The sequence below is a fragment of the Neoarius graeffei genome, chromosome 22, assembly GCF_027579695.1.
Source record: "Neoarius graeffei isolate fNeoGra1 chromosome 22, fNeoGra1.pri, whole genome shotgun sequence".
Taxonomy (NCBI): Eukaryota; Metazoa; Chordata; class Actinopteri; order Siluriformes; family Ariidae; genus Neoarius; species Neoarius graeffei.
This window is the reverse complement of record NC_083590.1, coordinates 1963874-1980035: the sequence shown is the minus strand read 5'-3', so window position 1 is coordinate 1980035 and position 16162 is coordinate 1963874. Positions and strand designations below refer to the sequence as shown.

General features: G+C 41.3%; 1 protein-coding gene across 1 annotated transcript; it reads right to left on the bottom strand.

Moving 5' to 3' along the window:
- Positions 1–477: 477 nt before the first annotated feature.
- rrp7a (ribosomal RNA processing 7 homolog A) lies at positions 478–15910 on the bottom strand. The gene is made up of 7 exons (XM_060904181.1): positions 15811–15910; positions 13692–13834; positions 13255–13380; positions 8784–8907; positions 8540–8634; positions 8240–8447; positions 478–639 (listed from the first exon to the last, which is right to left on the bottom strand). Exons 1-7 carry the CDS (start codon positions 15905–15907, stop codon positions 554–556), a joined length of 879 nt encoding a protein of 292 aa, XP_060760164.1. The 5' UTR covers positions 15908–15910; the 3' UTR covers positions 478–553.
- Between the last annotated feature and the right edge of the window lie 252 nt (positions 15911–16162).

Sequence of the window (16162 nt, the reverse complement as noted above, 5' to 3'; positions counted from 1 at the left end):
TAATCTGTGTGAACAGTTTTTATATATTCTCATTAAATCATTTTGTTTTTAACACTGGTGTTTGTTTACTCATGAATATTAAATGTATATTTATGTTTATATTCTGTGCAGATCCTCACTGTGCTGTTCACCTCTGAACCACAACTTTCATTTCTCTACTAAAATAATTACTGGACTGAAAAACTAGTGATTTTTTCTTTCAAAAATACATTTCTTGACTCTTGTAAATATTCATATTAAAATGTGTAGATTTTATAATATGATAGTTTGTTGTATGATGTTGCTAAACTGTTTAATAATAAAACAAAATTATAATTTTTAAGTCACTGATATGTAATGGTCTGGAATTGCAATATTTTGAACTTTTTCCTTGTTTGAACAGGATACGGACACGTCAGCCGTGAAGAAATGTGTTCATCCTGTGGTAAACACACACACACACACAGGTACTTGTGTAATAACACCAAGGCAGAAAAATTATTTTTCCTCTGAACTTTTATTTACTACAGTAAAAAAAAAAAATAAAAAATAAAAAGTGTGTGTGTGTTGTATTTCAGTAGGGTCTGAATTTCCTCTGTGCTCGGAGTAAAGCGATCCGCTGCTTATCCTCCTCAAACTTCCTCCTCAATTCAGCAATATCTAAAAGAGAGAGAGAGAGATCAGTGTCCATCATATTGTATCTCAAATTCAATGAAAAGGTATTCTTTAGAAGGTCTAAGAGGAGAGTGTGTGTGTGTGTGAGAGAGAGAGAGAGGATGGAATCTGAATCCTGTTCTGAAGCTCTGAGTTCTTCTCAACTATAACCAGTCCATCACAATTTTACAGGTACATAACAGCTGAGCACACCTGTAGAAGAAACCTTTATTCGTCACATGCACTCTCAAGCACAGTGACATTCATCCTCTGCATTTAACCCATCTGAAGCAGTGAACACACGCGCACACACACACCCAGAGCAGTGGGCAGCCACACCACAGCGCCCGAGGAGCAGTAGGGGTTCGGTGTCTTGCTGAAGGGCCCTTCAGCCCCAGGCCGCCCCACGTTAACCTACTGCATGTCTTTGGACTGTGGGGGAAACCGGAGCACCCGGAGGAAACCCACGCAGACACGGGGAGAACATGCAAACTCCGCACAGAAAGGCCCTCGCCAGCTACAATCAGATCAGGTAACTACGGATAAACTGAACATCTGCCGAGATATTTCATGTGTAGACACTTTCTTATCGAGTCGGGGACTACATCTGCTTCATCTTAACATCAGGAGTCTTTTACCTAAGATTAACGAGATCAGACTCATCTGCAAAAGTAATAAGGTGGGACTTTTATGTTTTACTGAGACGTGGCTGGATGAATCGATAAAGGACACTGAAATTGAAATAGAGAATTACTGTTTAATTAGGAAAGATCGAAACCGAAAAGGTGGAGGCGTTTGTATTTACTTAAGATCGGATATTTGTTTTAATGAAAGAGAGGCTATGCATGAGGACCAGACTGAAGCTATATGGGTAAAAATGTTCTTTTGCCTAAAAGTAAACCAATACTAGTGGGAGTTTGTTACCGGCCTCCCGATCAGACAAACTTTTATGACCTGTTGGATGATGTATGTTCGAAATGTTTGGACTTTATAAATTCGGAAGTTATCATGTTGGGGGACTTCAATATGGATGTTTCCAGAGAAGAACTTTCAATGTCTAAAGCTCTGAGGAACTTTTGTAGTAGCCTTAGCCTACATCAGCTGATTAAAGAACCAACGCGTGTTTGCATTTCTACTCAAACCACGATTGATCTTGTTCTAGTTTCTGACAAATCAAGAATTATAAACAGTGGGGTAATACACTACGGGTTAAGTGACCATTCTGTGATTTTTTTGCACCAGAAAAGTAAAGAAAACAGTATTTAGTGCTCACAGTACCATAAAAATTAGATCTATGAAAGGGTATAGCAAAGAGGCATTTATAAATTGCTTAAATGAAGTAAACTGGTCATCTGTGTTGCAATGTAAAGATGTTGATCAGGCTTGGCATTATTTTAAATTATTATTTTTGCAATCTATAGATAAAATTGCACCTTTTAGAGATGTAAGAGTGAAACAGAGAACAGAACCTTGGATAAACGATGGTATACTTGAGGCCATACGGAGGAGAAACACTATATGAACAAGTTAGGAAAAATAAGGATGAGCAAAGTTGGACAGAGTATAAAAAATTGAGAAATGAAGTGAGTAGATTAGTGGTTTGTTCTAAAAAGACTTATTTTAATGAGAAAATTATGGAGTATAAACATGACGTGAAAAAGTTATGGCAGTCATTGAAAGAGTTGGGCTGTAATAAAAGGCTGAAAACTAAAACATGTAATATTAATCTAGACCTTGGAAATAAGATTATATCAGACAAGGATAAAGTAGCAAACAGTTTTAACACATATTTCTCAACAATTGCTAGTAAGCTGGTTGAAAAGCTTCCTGCCATGTCGAAACAATATGAAGAAAGTAAAGTTTCGGAGTTTTATTCCCAGCAAGGGGTTCAGGCAAACAAATTTTCGTTAGAGAAGGTGTCAGAGGCAGATGTACTTATGAAACGTAATAAATTAGATAGCTCTAAAGCTACAGGTCTTGATAATATTCCATCTCGATTCTTGAAAGATGCTGCGGAGAACATTACTCCAAGTATTACTCACATTATAAACATGTCTATTGAGTATGGATACTTTCCTAAAGATCTTAAGCTGGCAAAAGTGATTCCACTTTATAAGAAGGGGAGCAAACTGGAGCGGGGTAATTATAGACCCGTCTCCATTTTGTGTATTCTATCAAAAATAATTGAAAGACTTGTTTTTGAGCAGGTGAATAAATATCTCACAATTTATTATATGAACTCCAATCAGGATTTCGTAAATTACACTCCACTGACACGTTTATTGTACCTAACTGACTGTAACAGAAAGGAGATTGACAAGGGAAATTTCTGTGGTATGGTCATGTTGGATTTGCAAAAGGCTTTTGATACGGTAGATCATAGTATCTTACTGTCAAAATTGAGGGCTCTTGGCTTTAACAACACAGCAGTGAGATGGTTTGACTCATATTTGAGGAATAGGAAACAAGTGGTGGATGTTGGGGGAACTTTATCCCAGCCACTAACTGTGCAATGTGGGGTCCCTCAGGGGAGTGTTTTCGGTCCTCTTCTTTTTCTTTTACGTATTAATGATCTAAAATCAGTTTATTCATGTGAACTGTTTTTATTTGCTGATGATTCTGCACTAGTGTTTTCACACAAGGACAAGCTCACTGTTTAAATCAACCTTAAGTGTTGAGCTTTTAAAAGTCAGCCATTGGCTATCATTTAATAGATTATCTCTTCATACAGGAAAAACTGAATCCATCTTGTTTGGGTCTAGAGTTAAGTTGAACAAAAGCCCAGGCTTTGAAGTATTAGTTGGTGACACTGCACTTAATGCGAAGGACTCAGTCAGTTATCTTGGGTGTGTACTGGACAGTCAGTTGTCTGGAGCTGGTCAAGCCCAGAAAGTAATTACTAAAGTAAATCGACGAGTACGTTTTCTGGCCAGAATTTCCATGTATCTGGATAAGAAGGCTATGTTGACCTTAGCAGGCGCTATAATTCAGCCCTACTATGATTATGCCTGTTGCTCTTGGTATAATGGCCTTACTAGGTATTTCAAGAACAAGCTCCAGACCTCACAAAATAAATTAGTAAAGACCATTTTGGATCTGCCCCCAAGAACTCACCTTGATCCTCATCATTTTAAGCAGCTGGGATGGTTGAGGGTAGAGGACAGAGTCTCTCAAATTGAATTGAGCATGGTATACAAGATTGTAAATGGAGATGTCCCTAAATATTTAAATAATTTTTTTAGTAGAGTGAGGGACGTTCATAGTTACTTCACTAGGGGGTGTTCCACAGATTTTGTTCCTCCAAGAGTGCAAACTAAAATAGGGAAGGACTCCTTTTTATATGTTGCAACTAGTCTGTGGAATAAGTTACCAGGTAATATTAAGGTAATCATTAGTTTGGATGGGTTTAAACGTGCTGTGCAAATATGCACACATGTAAACTCCTCACCTTTCGGCGAAATTCGCCGTTTTGGTCCCAAAATAGGTCACTTGTGTGAATCGTGTAGATCCGAAGAGTTTTTTTTTTTTTTTTTTTTTGGGGGGGGGTAGGCAGGCTACAACGCTATTGTTGCAAAACATTTCACTTACAAGGTTACAGCCAATCGAGATAAACAGTTACTAACACGCTTCTTTTCCATTGGAGTTCCGATCAGCTGGTGCACAACCCACTGCTGGTTGCCAGTCCTCGCTTACGAATATTCCACAGATTCAGACCGCAAAGTCACCTTTTTATAGAGAGATCTGGCAACCTCATCTCGCGACTGAATCTGAATACCAATGGAACAGTTTCCAGCGCGCTCGGGGGTGAATAACCATGGGCGGATCTACCGGGGTGGCATATGCCACTCTAAAAGAAAGCCTTGCCACCCCTGCTGCTACCCCAGTTGGCAGCGACGAATTCAAAGAAAAATTACGGCCAATTTGACATTTACGTGCGCGAATTTCCAATGTCCGACTGCGGCGAATGCAGCACGAGATAACGCCAGAGATTGGTTGTTTTGGAAAATTGAGAGGCGCGAAGCGAGGGAGCCAGGAGTCGCGAGGAAAGGAGACACGGGAGGAAAGGGGTAAAAGCTGATTAACTATCTATCAAAAAATGAAATTATAATGAATGAACAGTGCTAGTATAGTTGCGATGCTGATTTTGAGAGGATAAAAATCAGGTTGGAGAAGGTTATTTAGCTAACTATACATGTAAGGCAAAAAAAAGTGTTTCCGGTAACCCGACCGATCGAGAATTTCCGCGTCGAAATTGCCGACCGTAAAGTTTTTATTACAAATTTCCCTCGATATTTTAGTGTAAGTGGCGTTAGTTTGTCATAATTTTTTGTTTCAACGCATTCAAGTTGTGAAAGAAACGATAAAAAGTAAAATGTTTTGCCACTTCTATCAGCCCTCCTGGCTGTAATGCAAATTGCTTCCTCTTCAGTATACAAGTGCACTTCCATGGCAGGGAAAAACACTACATTTTGCCGCCTATGTAGTCCCCTATTTATACAAATAGGAGTCATTCAGGATTCAGCCATGTTTTTGCTCCGTGTTTTTGCTCGACCCAAGTTCTACAGTAGGCTCGGCGAGGCCGGCTGCTTTTAATGGAAGTAGCCGAGCCTAGGACGTTAAACCATATTTTCACGTTATTTCTTGATAAGGTGTTTTCACATTATCACACGAAAATATCATAACGTGATAATTTCGTATCATGAAATTACGTGATATGTTATTACATGATAAATATATTGTAAAAACGTGATAACTCTGTTAACAATATCTTTTCACGTAATTACTTGATTCTAAGCCAATTTTTTTTTTTGAGTGTGGCAGCAATACGCTTCCGCAGATCATAACTCGAACTCTTGCGATATTTTTTTTATTCGTTTAAAGATTTAAAACACTTATTTTATTATGATGTGTGGTATAAAGGATTCTGTGCCAAAATGCTATTTTGTAAGATGTTTACTTGTGTTAATTTTTTCGAACAAAATAAAACAAATTAAGAAAAAAAATTTCCTACCTACCGACCTTATTTTAGTATTTCATGTTACCTGAAACACACTTTTTTTTTTTGGCCTAATGTTAGCTAGGTCTGACATTAGTTTTGTGTAAAGTCGGCCACAAAAGTTAATATTGATTCACCGTCTGTCAAGGAAAACATTGCTATTGGCTGAAGCTTATGATTCAAATATTGAGGATCTTAAACATGAGTTACATCAGACGAGGAGAGTACTAGGCAGAAAAAAGGGGGAACAGGAGAGTCCTACCACTCCCATGGAGTTCACTGTTTTTGGACCCATACCAAGATGATGATGTTGTTGTTGTTTTTTTGAGTTGTTCAGGTTGTGTAAAATAGCGGTTGTCTTGCCTGTGAGCATCCTGTGAACGAAGTTTTTCATCTCTCAGGCTCATAAAGACTTATTTGCGGTTGACTATGACAGAAAAGAGACTATCAAGTTTGGCTGTACTCAGCATTGAATCAAAGCGCACAAAAGCATTAGATCTTGATAAATTTGTGAAGCGTTTTGCTGAGCAACATGGAAATCGCCGCATTCAGCTGTTGTAGGCATGACAAGTTCATGTTCTGCTCACTGGTGAGCCTTTACAAAGCGTGAGGAAAAAAAAACTATAAAATGTGACACTGGTGTGAATGGTTTAAATCATGCTGAACTTGAAGCAGTGTTGTTATTGTTGTTTTTTAGTGTCTGTTCTTTTGCATATACAGTATAAAACTGTCCAGAAACGGTATAGACCTCATCTGAGAATGTGTGTTCTTCGTGAACAATAAAGGCATGAGATTAAGTTTATCTGTATGAGTTTGTAAATGGCAGTCTGTGCCCTTTTGTAGTGTGTACATACTATTTGTTGTCAAACTGTGATTAAATTCAGTATATATACACGTCTGTAATACATTGCCACCCCTCAAAAATTCCTGCCCCCCTCTTGCCACCCCATAAATATTTTTCTAGATCCGCCCCTGATTTCACATAGGTGATGTCTTTAAGAAAATTGACAGACAGGGATTGGCCAGGTGTGTCCTCTGGGGTAGGTCTGTTAGATAGCACAGGCAGTAATATATACCTTTTTGTAAATAGCCCACTGTGTTGTACACAGGGGTGAAAATTAACTTCACAAAATATCAAACTTTACCGGCCACTGACAAATAAATGGTACAATTTACCAGCCACTCAACAGTAACTTATTAAGACATGTTTATGGAAAGTTATTTTGTACTGTATTAAATTCAAGATGTCACTGGTTGCAATTTTTTTTGTAACGTAGACTACGAAATGTACTTTTGCGCGCGTGCCGTGTCCCCGTGCATCCTTCTCACCTTTTTCACCCCTGACCAGTTTGCATGTCTGAATATGGCTTAGAGATCAGATAGTGTAGGGCTTGCACTTATATAGTATGTATACGATGTTAATCTGATGTGTATACTGTCTATGTAATTTTGTTTTACAATTTTAGTAATATCAAAGCGCCACTCTTGTCATTTTTACATCTGCTGCCATCCAACATCAAAGGACCACAATGAAAATAAGCTTTCAAGCTTTATTGTGTTATCCTGACTCTCTGTTTTTAGTTTGAGTATGTGGTGTGGCTTATTTGAAACTAAATCATGTATTTATTTTTATACAAGAATTGAAAATGTCAAATAAAATCAATCAATCAAGCCGCGGGGCTCGAACCCGGAACCTTCTTGCTGTGAGGCGACAGCGCTAACCACTACACCACCGTGAGGCATTTCACCCACGTGACCAAGTCATGTGATGCTGCCATTTTGGAGGTCACGGCTCGAATCGGTTTGAATGCGAGGAAGGCGACAAACGAAAAACATAAAAGAAAAAGGAGCGAGATGCAGAAAACACGTTCACTATCCAGCGACGTAGGGCATTTACAGGGCGAGCAGAGGGAGAGGTATTTGCAAAAATTGAGGTTAGCAGGCTTAGAGAACGACGTTTACCTGCTTCCACCAGGATTGTTCACTGACAGCTAAGGTTTGTTCACATTTTCATTTACTTTCGGTCCTCAGGATAAACAAAATGTTATTAAATGTCATTGAAATAACTTCTTAGTCTGTTGAGAAATGGCCCGTTATAAGTTTTTCCTTTACTGTATTTACTAGTTTACTGAGCGCGCTCCGGGGCTGGCTGGCTGGCGCTAGCTAGCTAGCTAGCACGCTCCGGGGCTGGCTGGCTGGCGCTAGCTAGCTAGCTAGCTCAGTAAACTAGTAAATACAGTAAAGGAAAAACTTGAGATTGAAAGGTTTTAACAGTCATCCAAATGACTGAACGTAAACGTTGCTACAGTAACATACTAGGTACTATGATGTTGACATTAGCTAGCTTGCCGTTCAAAATGGCGGACACCGGGGCATCACGTGACCCTGTGACGTCAGGTGAAATACCTCAATACACAACCTTGAGCACATCTGTACACACCAGAACACACCCATATGCAGATGAGCACACCTAAATGCACTTGCCCATATGTGAACACACCTGGGCATTCACCATAATACTGAACTGCAAAGACCAGAACAAAACAACGCACACCTTTACAGACTATAACACACCTGCAGACACCTGCGTGTGTGTGCGTATATACTTACGTTCTCTTTTCGAGTCGCGATGTTGCCATGTGTAGAAGTTCAGCAGCTCTTTCTGCTTTTTCTTGTTCTGTTCTTTCTGAAGTGTTCTCCGATTGGCTGCCTCACTGTGTGGGCGGGACTTAACGCCTTTGCCTCCTTTGGTCACTTTAACCCAACCTTCCTCATCCTCCTGCTGTTCCTCCGCCTCCTTCTTCTGAAGCTCCGCCTCCTGTAGGGCAGGAGTAAGGGGCAGCATTTACGATTCATTATGTAGCAACGTTTCCATGTTAAGGGGCATGATTACGATTTACACACACACACCTCTTTCCTCTTATCGTACTGGGTTATGAAGTCATCAATGGCCTTTTGCAGGAGCTCCGGTTCAATGAACGACTGTTTGTATTCACTGATCCACTCTACACACACACGGTATGTAAAGGTTTTCACATTTAGAGCATTTAAAATGTGAGTTTGTACCTCAGGAACTGGCTGAAAACACTGAAATAATTCTTTAAGCTCATTCTAAGTGTGTTGGAACGTGTGGATGAGCGTGTTCCTCACTCACTCTTGAGTCCGGTGTGAACCGGATTCTTTTCAGTGGAGACGATGAGTGGAGAGTCGTATGGATGTGCTTTAGCTGCTGCTACACCTGAAGAGCGTTTGAACACCACGTAGGCCACCTTAAAACACTGACACACACACACACAGTATTAATCATGAAATAATAACGTGTAAAAAATTTTATTTCTCTATGCCATTACTTGTGTGTGTGTGTACAGGTACCAGTCAAAAGTTTGTACACCCCTACTATAGTCATTCCCAGGTGTTTCTGTACTGTGGCTGTTCTCTACACTGTAGGACAAAACTGAAGACATCAAAACTATGAAATAACATCTGGAATAATGTGGCAAGCAAAAAAATGTTTAAAAAAATAAAATTTTATATATATATATATATATATATATATATATATATATATATATATATATATATATATGTTTGGGGCGGCACGGTGGTGTAGTGGTTAGCGCTGTCGCCTCACAGCAAGAAGGTCCTGGTTCGAGCCCCGGGGCCGGCGAGGGCCTTTCTGTGTGGAGTTTGCATGTTCTCCCCGTGTCCGCGTGGGTTTCCTCCGGGTGCTCCGGTTTCCCCCACAGTCCAAAGACATGCAGGTTAGGTTAACTGGTGACTCTAAATTGAGCGTAGGTGTGAATGTGAGTGTGAATGGTTGTCTGTGTCTATGTGTCAGCCCTGTGATGACCTGGCGACTTGTCCAGGGTGTACCCCGCCTTTCGCCCGTAGTCAGCTGGGATAGGCTCCAGCTCGCCTGCGACCCTGTAGAAGGATAAAGCGGCTAGAGATAATGAGATGAGATATATGTTTGATGACTCTGCACACTATTGGCACTCTCTTAACCAGCTTCATGAGGGAGTCACCTGGAACACTTCAAATTATCCGGTTTGCCTCGTCAGAAGGTAATTAGTGGACGAGTTTCTCACCTCCTTAATGTATTTGAGATCAAACAGTAAACAGTAAATAATAAAAATGGGTCCCCTATGGGTGCATGTGGCTCCTGCTTATAAATAGAATAGTTTTCTGATCCCATGTCCATACAGTAAATACAGCATATATATTTACTGTGAGGCAGCAGCCACAAAAATGAAGCGTAAGCCAAAAAAGAACAATTAAAAAAAAAAATCACAAGTAAAATATACTGAGTGTCTGTACTTTATATTATTCTACTCTTACCTCTTACAGTTTTCGAAACTGAAACCTCCGAACTGAGGCTGACACACACATGCTGTCGCCACGACCCAAACTCTTATTTCCTGGAAATGGCCCGGCGCTAGAGCTCAGGGGTCTCAATAGACCCCTTGCACTGACGTCACCCGAAACCGGAAGTAAACAGACCCTGCGCCATATTGGAAGACCAACAAACTCGTGATTAGGGGGAAATAACGGCAGCGGTATGTGAACCCACGAGAATAAAGTGGAGCGGCAAACGACTTAAACAAATCTGAGCTGTTTTATTTATGATTTATTGGCCCAACAGTAGACTTGAAAGAAACCTGTGTGAGACTTGGCAAAAAACTGTGGATATAATGGATAAGTCTGTGCATGATCTGTGGACATGGCAGATTATTTCAAAACCCTGAAGCCTGCTGAAAGGAAGCGATATGTTGAGAAACTGACTCTTTTGTCCCTTGGCTGCGTTTATTACAGCCAGCCACTGACACATTTAGTGTGTCTAATGACTAGGGTGTTTTCGTTACAATTTCATGCATTTGGTTCATCAAACAACCTACAATGGTAAACTTTTGTGCTGTGTTAGGGTTCTAACAAAGCTGATGGGAAAGGTGAAAAGAAGTCTTTCTACAGAATACCAGCTGTGATTGAGACACAAGGGGAGCAAACCAAGGAGCTTTCTGCCGGGAGACAGAGAGAGGATTTAGCTGCTTTATGCAGAGCGGATCTGAATACTTCAAGTCTATTTTGTTACTGGTAAGTCACTAGGCTAGAGTGTTGTAGAACATTTTTTTTAAATGTTTACTGAATAAAAACATCCTTAAATTTTATCACATTTATGTTATATATTTCATTTCTTTTTGTTTTAATTTTCCCCCCTCCATCCCTCTTTGGATTTTAAATATAGTTTTTCCCCATGTCCAAATAATTCAAATATATATAAATAAAAACAGATAAGTAGTAAATTTAAAATAAATTTCATTTAATCTGCACTGAGTACATATGTATGTATGTACAGTGGTGCTCGAAAGTTTGTGAACCCTATAGAATTTTCTATATTTCTGCATAAATATGACCTAAAACATCATCAGATTTTCACACAAGTCCTAAAAGTAGATAAAGAGAACCCAGTTAAACAAATGAGACAAAAATATTATACTTGGTCATTTATTTTTTGAGGAAAATGATCCAATATTACATATATCTGTGAGTGGCAAAAGTATGTGACCCTTTGCTTTCAGTATCTGGTGTGACCCCCTTGTGCAGCAATAACTGCAACTAAACGTTTGCGGTAACTGTTGATCAGTCCTGCACACCGGCTTGGAGGAATTTTAGCCCGTTCCTCCGTACAGAACAGCTTCAACTCTGGGATGTTGGTGGGTTTCCTCACATGAACTGCTCGCTTCAGGTCCTTCCACAACATTTCCATTGGATTAAGGTCAGGACTTTGACTTGGCCATTCCAAAACATTAACTTTATTCTTCTTTAACCATTCTTTGGTAGAACGACTTGTGTGCTTAGGGTCGTTGTCTTGCTGCATGACCCACCTTCTCTTGAGATTCAGTTCATGGACAGATGTCCTGACATTTTCCTTTAGAATTCGCTGGTATAATTCAGAATTCATTGTTCCATCAATGATAGCAAGCTGTCCTGGCCCAGATGCAGCAAAACAGGCCCAAACCATGATACTACCACCACCATGTTTCACAGATGGGATAAGGTTCTTATGCTGGAATGCAGTGTTTTCCTTTCTCCAAACATAATGCTCCTCATTTAAACCAAAAAGTTCTATTTTGGTCTCATCCGTCCACAAAACATTTTTCCAATAGCCTTCTGGCTTGTCCAAGTGATCTTTAGCAAACTGCAGACGAGCAGCAATGTTCTTTTTGGAGAGCAGTGGCTTTCTCCTTCCAAACTTGCCTTGCACACCATTGTAGTTCAGTGTTCTCCTGATGATGACCTCATGAACATTAACATTAGCCAATGTGAGAGAGACCTTCGGTTGCTTAGATGTTACTCTGGGGTCCTTTGTGACCTTGCTGACTATTACACGCCTTGCTCTTGGAGTGATCTTTATTGGTCGACTACTCCTGGGGAGGGTAACAATGGTCTTGAATTTCCTCCATTTGTACACAATCTGTCTGACTGTGGATTGGTGGAGTCCAAACTCTTTAGAGATGGTTTTGTAACCTTTTCCAGCATGATGAGCATCAACAACACTTTTTCTGAGGTCCTCAGGAATCTCCTTTGTTCGTGCCATGATACACTTCCACAAACATGTGTTGTGAAGATCAGACTTTGATAGATCCCTGTTCTTTAAATAAAACAGGGTGCCCACTCACACCTGATTGTCGTCCCATTGATTGAAAACACCTGACTCTAATTTCACCTTCAAATTAACTGCTAATCCTAGAGGTTCACATACTTTTGCCACTCACAGATATGCAATATTGGATCATTTTCCTCAATAAATAAATGACCAAGTATAATATTTTTGTCTCATTTGTTTAACTGGGTTCTCTTTATCTACTTTTAGGACTTGTGTGAAAATCTGATGATGTTTTAGGTCATATTTATGCAGAAATATAGAAAATTCTAAAGGGGTCACAAACTTTCAAGCACCACTGTATGTATGTACTTGAGGTCTTCCAATATGGCGCCCTAACAAAATCTCGCGGTACGGTGACGTCACGCGGTAGCCCTCTATACTCTTTTCGACAACTTCCTGTAACAACTCAGAAGTGCGTCACATCTCCATCACACACAGGACCACTGGCTGAAGAAGGCGAGGAAAGGGGGACGACCTGGAGTAGATTTTAAAACAGGAGCGCACTTTCCCTCGGTAATCAGCATAAACACGTCTGAGAGCGATTTCTTTAGTCTAGTCCATTTATTTCGGACGGTGAACTGAATCGTATACACTCCCCAGTCAGTTTAATAGGAACACCTGTATGCACAGTGCGCGAATGTTTCACTCATTCTTACATCACGATGACACGGTGGCTACAGTCTCTATATGAGGCAGCAGCCGCAAAAATACCACAAGTAAACGGCACTATTCAACACCACAGCTGCAGCGATCCACATTATATCAAGAATGGAGCAAGTAAGTAAAGAGAAACAACATCCGTCATTATTTTAAGGCAAGACGTGACTTTTAATTCATAAAAATAAAAGAAAAACACTGAATTAGAAGGGGTGTCCAAACTTTTGACTGGTTCTGTAGATGTGTAGAGTTTTAATTCAGTTGTGTTGTGTTTACCTGGTGCTTATACAGAGTGCAGTGTTACCTGTTTGTGTGCAGGTGTGAAATAAGGGGACAGGTCGGGTTGCTTATCTTCAGCTGCTCCAGGTTTCTCACACAGTTCCACATGCTGAACTGGACCAAACTGAGAGAACAAGTTCTTCACTGCAATCTAGACACACACACACAATGTAATCTCTACCTATGAGCAGTATGGAGTTGCAGTCAGTGCATGGGTGCGGCTCAACCCCGTGAGCAGTGTGTGGGTGTGGCCCGTACCCGTGAGCAGTGTGTGGGTGTGGCTCGTACCTGTGAGCAGTGTGTGGGTGTGGCTCGACCCTGTGAGCAGTGTGTGGGTGTGGCCCGTACCCGTGAGCAGTGTGTGGGTGTGGCTCGTACCTGTGAGCAGTGTGTGGGTGTGGCTCGACCCTGTGAGCAGTGTGTGGCCCGTACCTGTGAGCAGTGTGTGGGTGTGGCCCGTACCTGTGAGCAGTATGGAGGGATGTTAAGGACGAGCAGTGTCCTGTCCGGTGGTCTGTGTGTGTTCTTTTCTGCCCGCACCCTGTGCTCTTTCACACACAGCTGGTGCTGCGCTGGACTGTCTGAGCAGAACTTCAAGGACAACACTGAAACACAGACACACAATTTTACAGTCCAGATGAAAGGTCTGTAATTTAGCAGCGTATGCTGATGTACTGCATCTTCTTTTGGAACAGGAAGTCAGAGTGACAGCATGTTGACAAACCTGACAGAGTCACACCACAGCCAACAGCAACTAACACACCTGATATCAGTTTAGCAGCTGCACCAAATATGGAGAACAGCGAACAAAAAACACCATGTTGACTGCTAATGAGCCGCCACGGTACAGCCCAGTGGGCGGGGCATATATCTAGAGAGTATTTTTTTCCTCCCTAATTTAGTCATGTTTACTCCAAGTCCCACCCACCAGACGGCGCCCCATCACAGGGTGAAGCCCATCACATGCTTCCTCCAAGGCACATGACACCAGCGAACCACATCATCTCAAACTGCTGTTCATCCAACACTGAGGGCCGCATCGAAATAAAACGACTTCACGAAAACTCACCACGGTCACTTTCACAAAGCAAAAATCTATAAAACGGCACTGAAATAAAAAAAAAAAAAAATCACAGTACATATAAAAGTGGGCGTGTCGTTACTGCTAGGGCGTAATTTTGGGTAGGGACGCTAGGGACATGTCCCTACCAATATTCAGCCACTACTGTGTAATCACGATCAATAAAACCGATGTCCTAACCTGAGCAATGATTATATGGCCCACAAAGGGTTAAATGTATGACACTGCTAATAATCCCCCCTCTAACGTAGATATCATTCTCTGATTAGCTACCTGTTTCTCGCTAACTTACATGGTTGGCTATCCCAGCTGTCACTCCGTCTGCTGTAAAAACAGCACACTTCCCACAGCAGCCATGACTACTCGCCCATCAACCCCCCGTATCTCACGCGTACACACCTGACCTACCCCACACCCCCCCCCCACTCTCCGTCAGCCTACAAATTGAGCTGGACTTCGATGTCCATGCATGCTTGCCCTACGACTCGCATGCTGACTTGAGTATCATGGATGACGGCCCCCGCCCCAAGAAATGAGACATTCGTTCATTCTTCTTCAAAGTCAAGAATGTAAGTGCAGGGTTTCCGTCGAGCTTTAAAAACTCAACAAAATCCTTTTGATGTATGGAAACCCTTCATAAAACTATTGCTGCGGCTCCTTAGACGTGACAGGACGCATCAGAGCTAGGCTACTGCATAGCTGCAGAGAAAAGGAATGCTGGAGCAATGTAACTTGGTGTTAGACAGTCCCTGGAGCAATGTTGGGTTAGGTGCCTTGCTCAAGGACGGAGAGATAAGGGTGGGATTTGAACCTGCAACCCTGGGATCCCAAGACCAACTCCCTTTACAACAACCATTAGGCCACGGCTGCCCTCGTTAACCTATAAGATCTGCATGACATGAAATTATGATTGCTAATGGAAAAAAAACACCTTTCGGAAGCTCTGCCTTGGATCACTTTTGTGGTTGAAGCTTTGCTGTAGTTTCCCTGTGGATCCCAGAGCTCACAGCAGAACAGCAGCTCTCTCACACAGTTAATGTACACAACAAATAAATAATAATAATAATAAATAAACAGTGATGTGCAACACTGATCTTCTCATTATACACAATGTTTTAAAAAATACAAATAATTTCCTCTTAATAATAAATAAAAGGTGATTTTTTTTCTTGACTCCTCCTGACGCGTTTAGTGACGTCATCAGTCCGCGCCACTGGTTTTGCGTGCCTGTGGAAACTTTAAACAGGAAGCAGTTTGGAGAAACATTAAAGCTCCATCTGTTGATGAAGAGACAATAAATACAGCAGATTCCTGTGTCTCTGATCCTCCAGGATGATTTATATTAATATTCTTCTTTATTGCTGATTATTGCAGGAGTGTGCAGCGCGCGCGGGGTGAGTCCTTCCGGCTTCCTGTTGCTTTTTCCTGAAGGAACTGAAACCCGTGATGTTTCCCTTCAGCTCTTCTGTGTTCGCATCTCAAATCTGAACCCATACACACCTGTAAACCCTCCGGGAATCTCACAGCTGCTGCTCGCGCGTCTCTGTGTGGGCGCCGCCATCTTCCCTGCACAACCGGAAGTGCTGCTGGGGAACATGGGAGCTGTAGTTCTTTTCGAGTTGTAGTTCAGTCATGAGTGAATTTCATAACAGTCAACCAAACTATTTCTGAGGCCCTCTAGCGGCTGTATAACTCAATTTTTTTAAACCCCGCCCATTCCCATGTTCCCGAATGGAAACTGAGCCAAACTTCCATTTTATATGAAATTCCACAAATTATGTTGGGAATGGCGGACCCTGAGAGCTCACCCAAAAATTTTCCTCACAATAAAAGCTCTCTATAGGAGTGATTT

Excerpts from the sequence above, each read along its gene's own strand:
- rrp7a (XM_060904181.1), bottom strand. The coding sequence starts at position 15,907 with ATGTTCCCCAGCAGCACTTCCGGTTGTGCAGGGAAGATGGCGGCGCCC. Across the intron at positions 13,835-15,810 it reads GATTCCCGGAGGGTTTACAG|TGTTGTCCTTGAAGTTCTGC; the intron begins GTGTGTATGGGT and ends TCTGTGTTTCAG. Across the intron at positions 8,448-8,539 it reads AGTACGATAAGAGGAAAGAG|GAGGCGGAGCTTCAGAAGAA; the intron begins GTGTGTGTGTGT and ends CCTGCCCTACAG.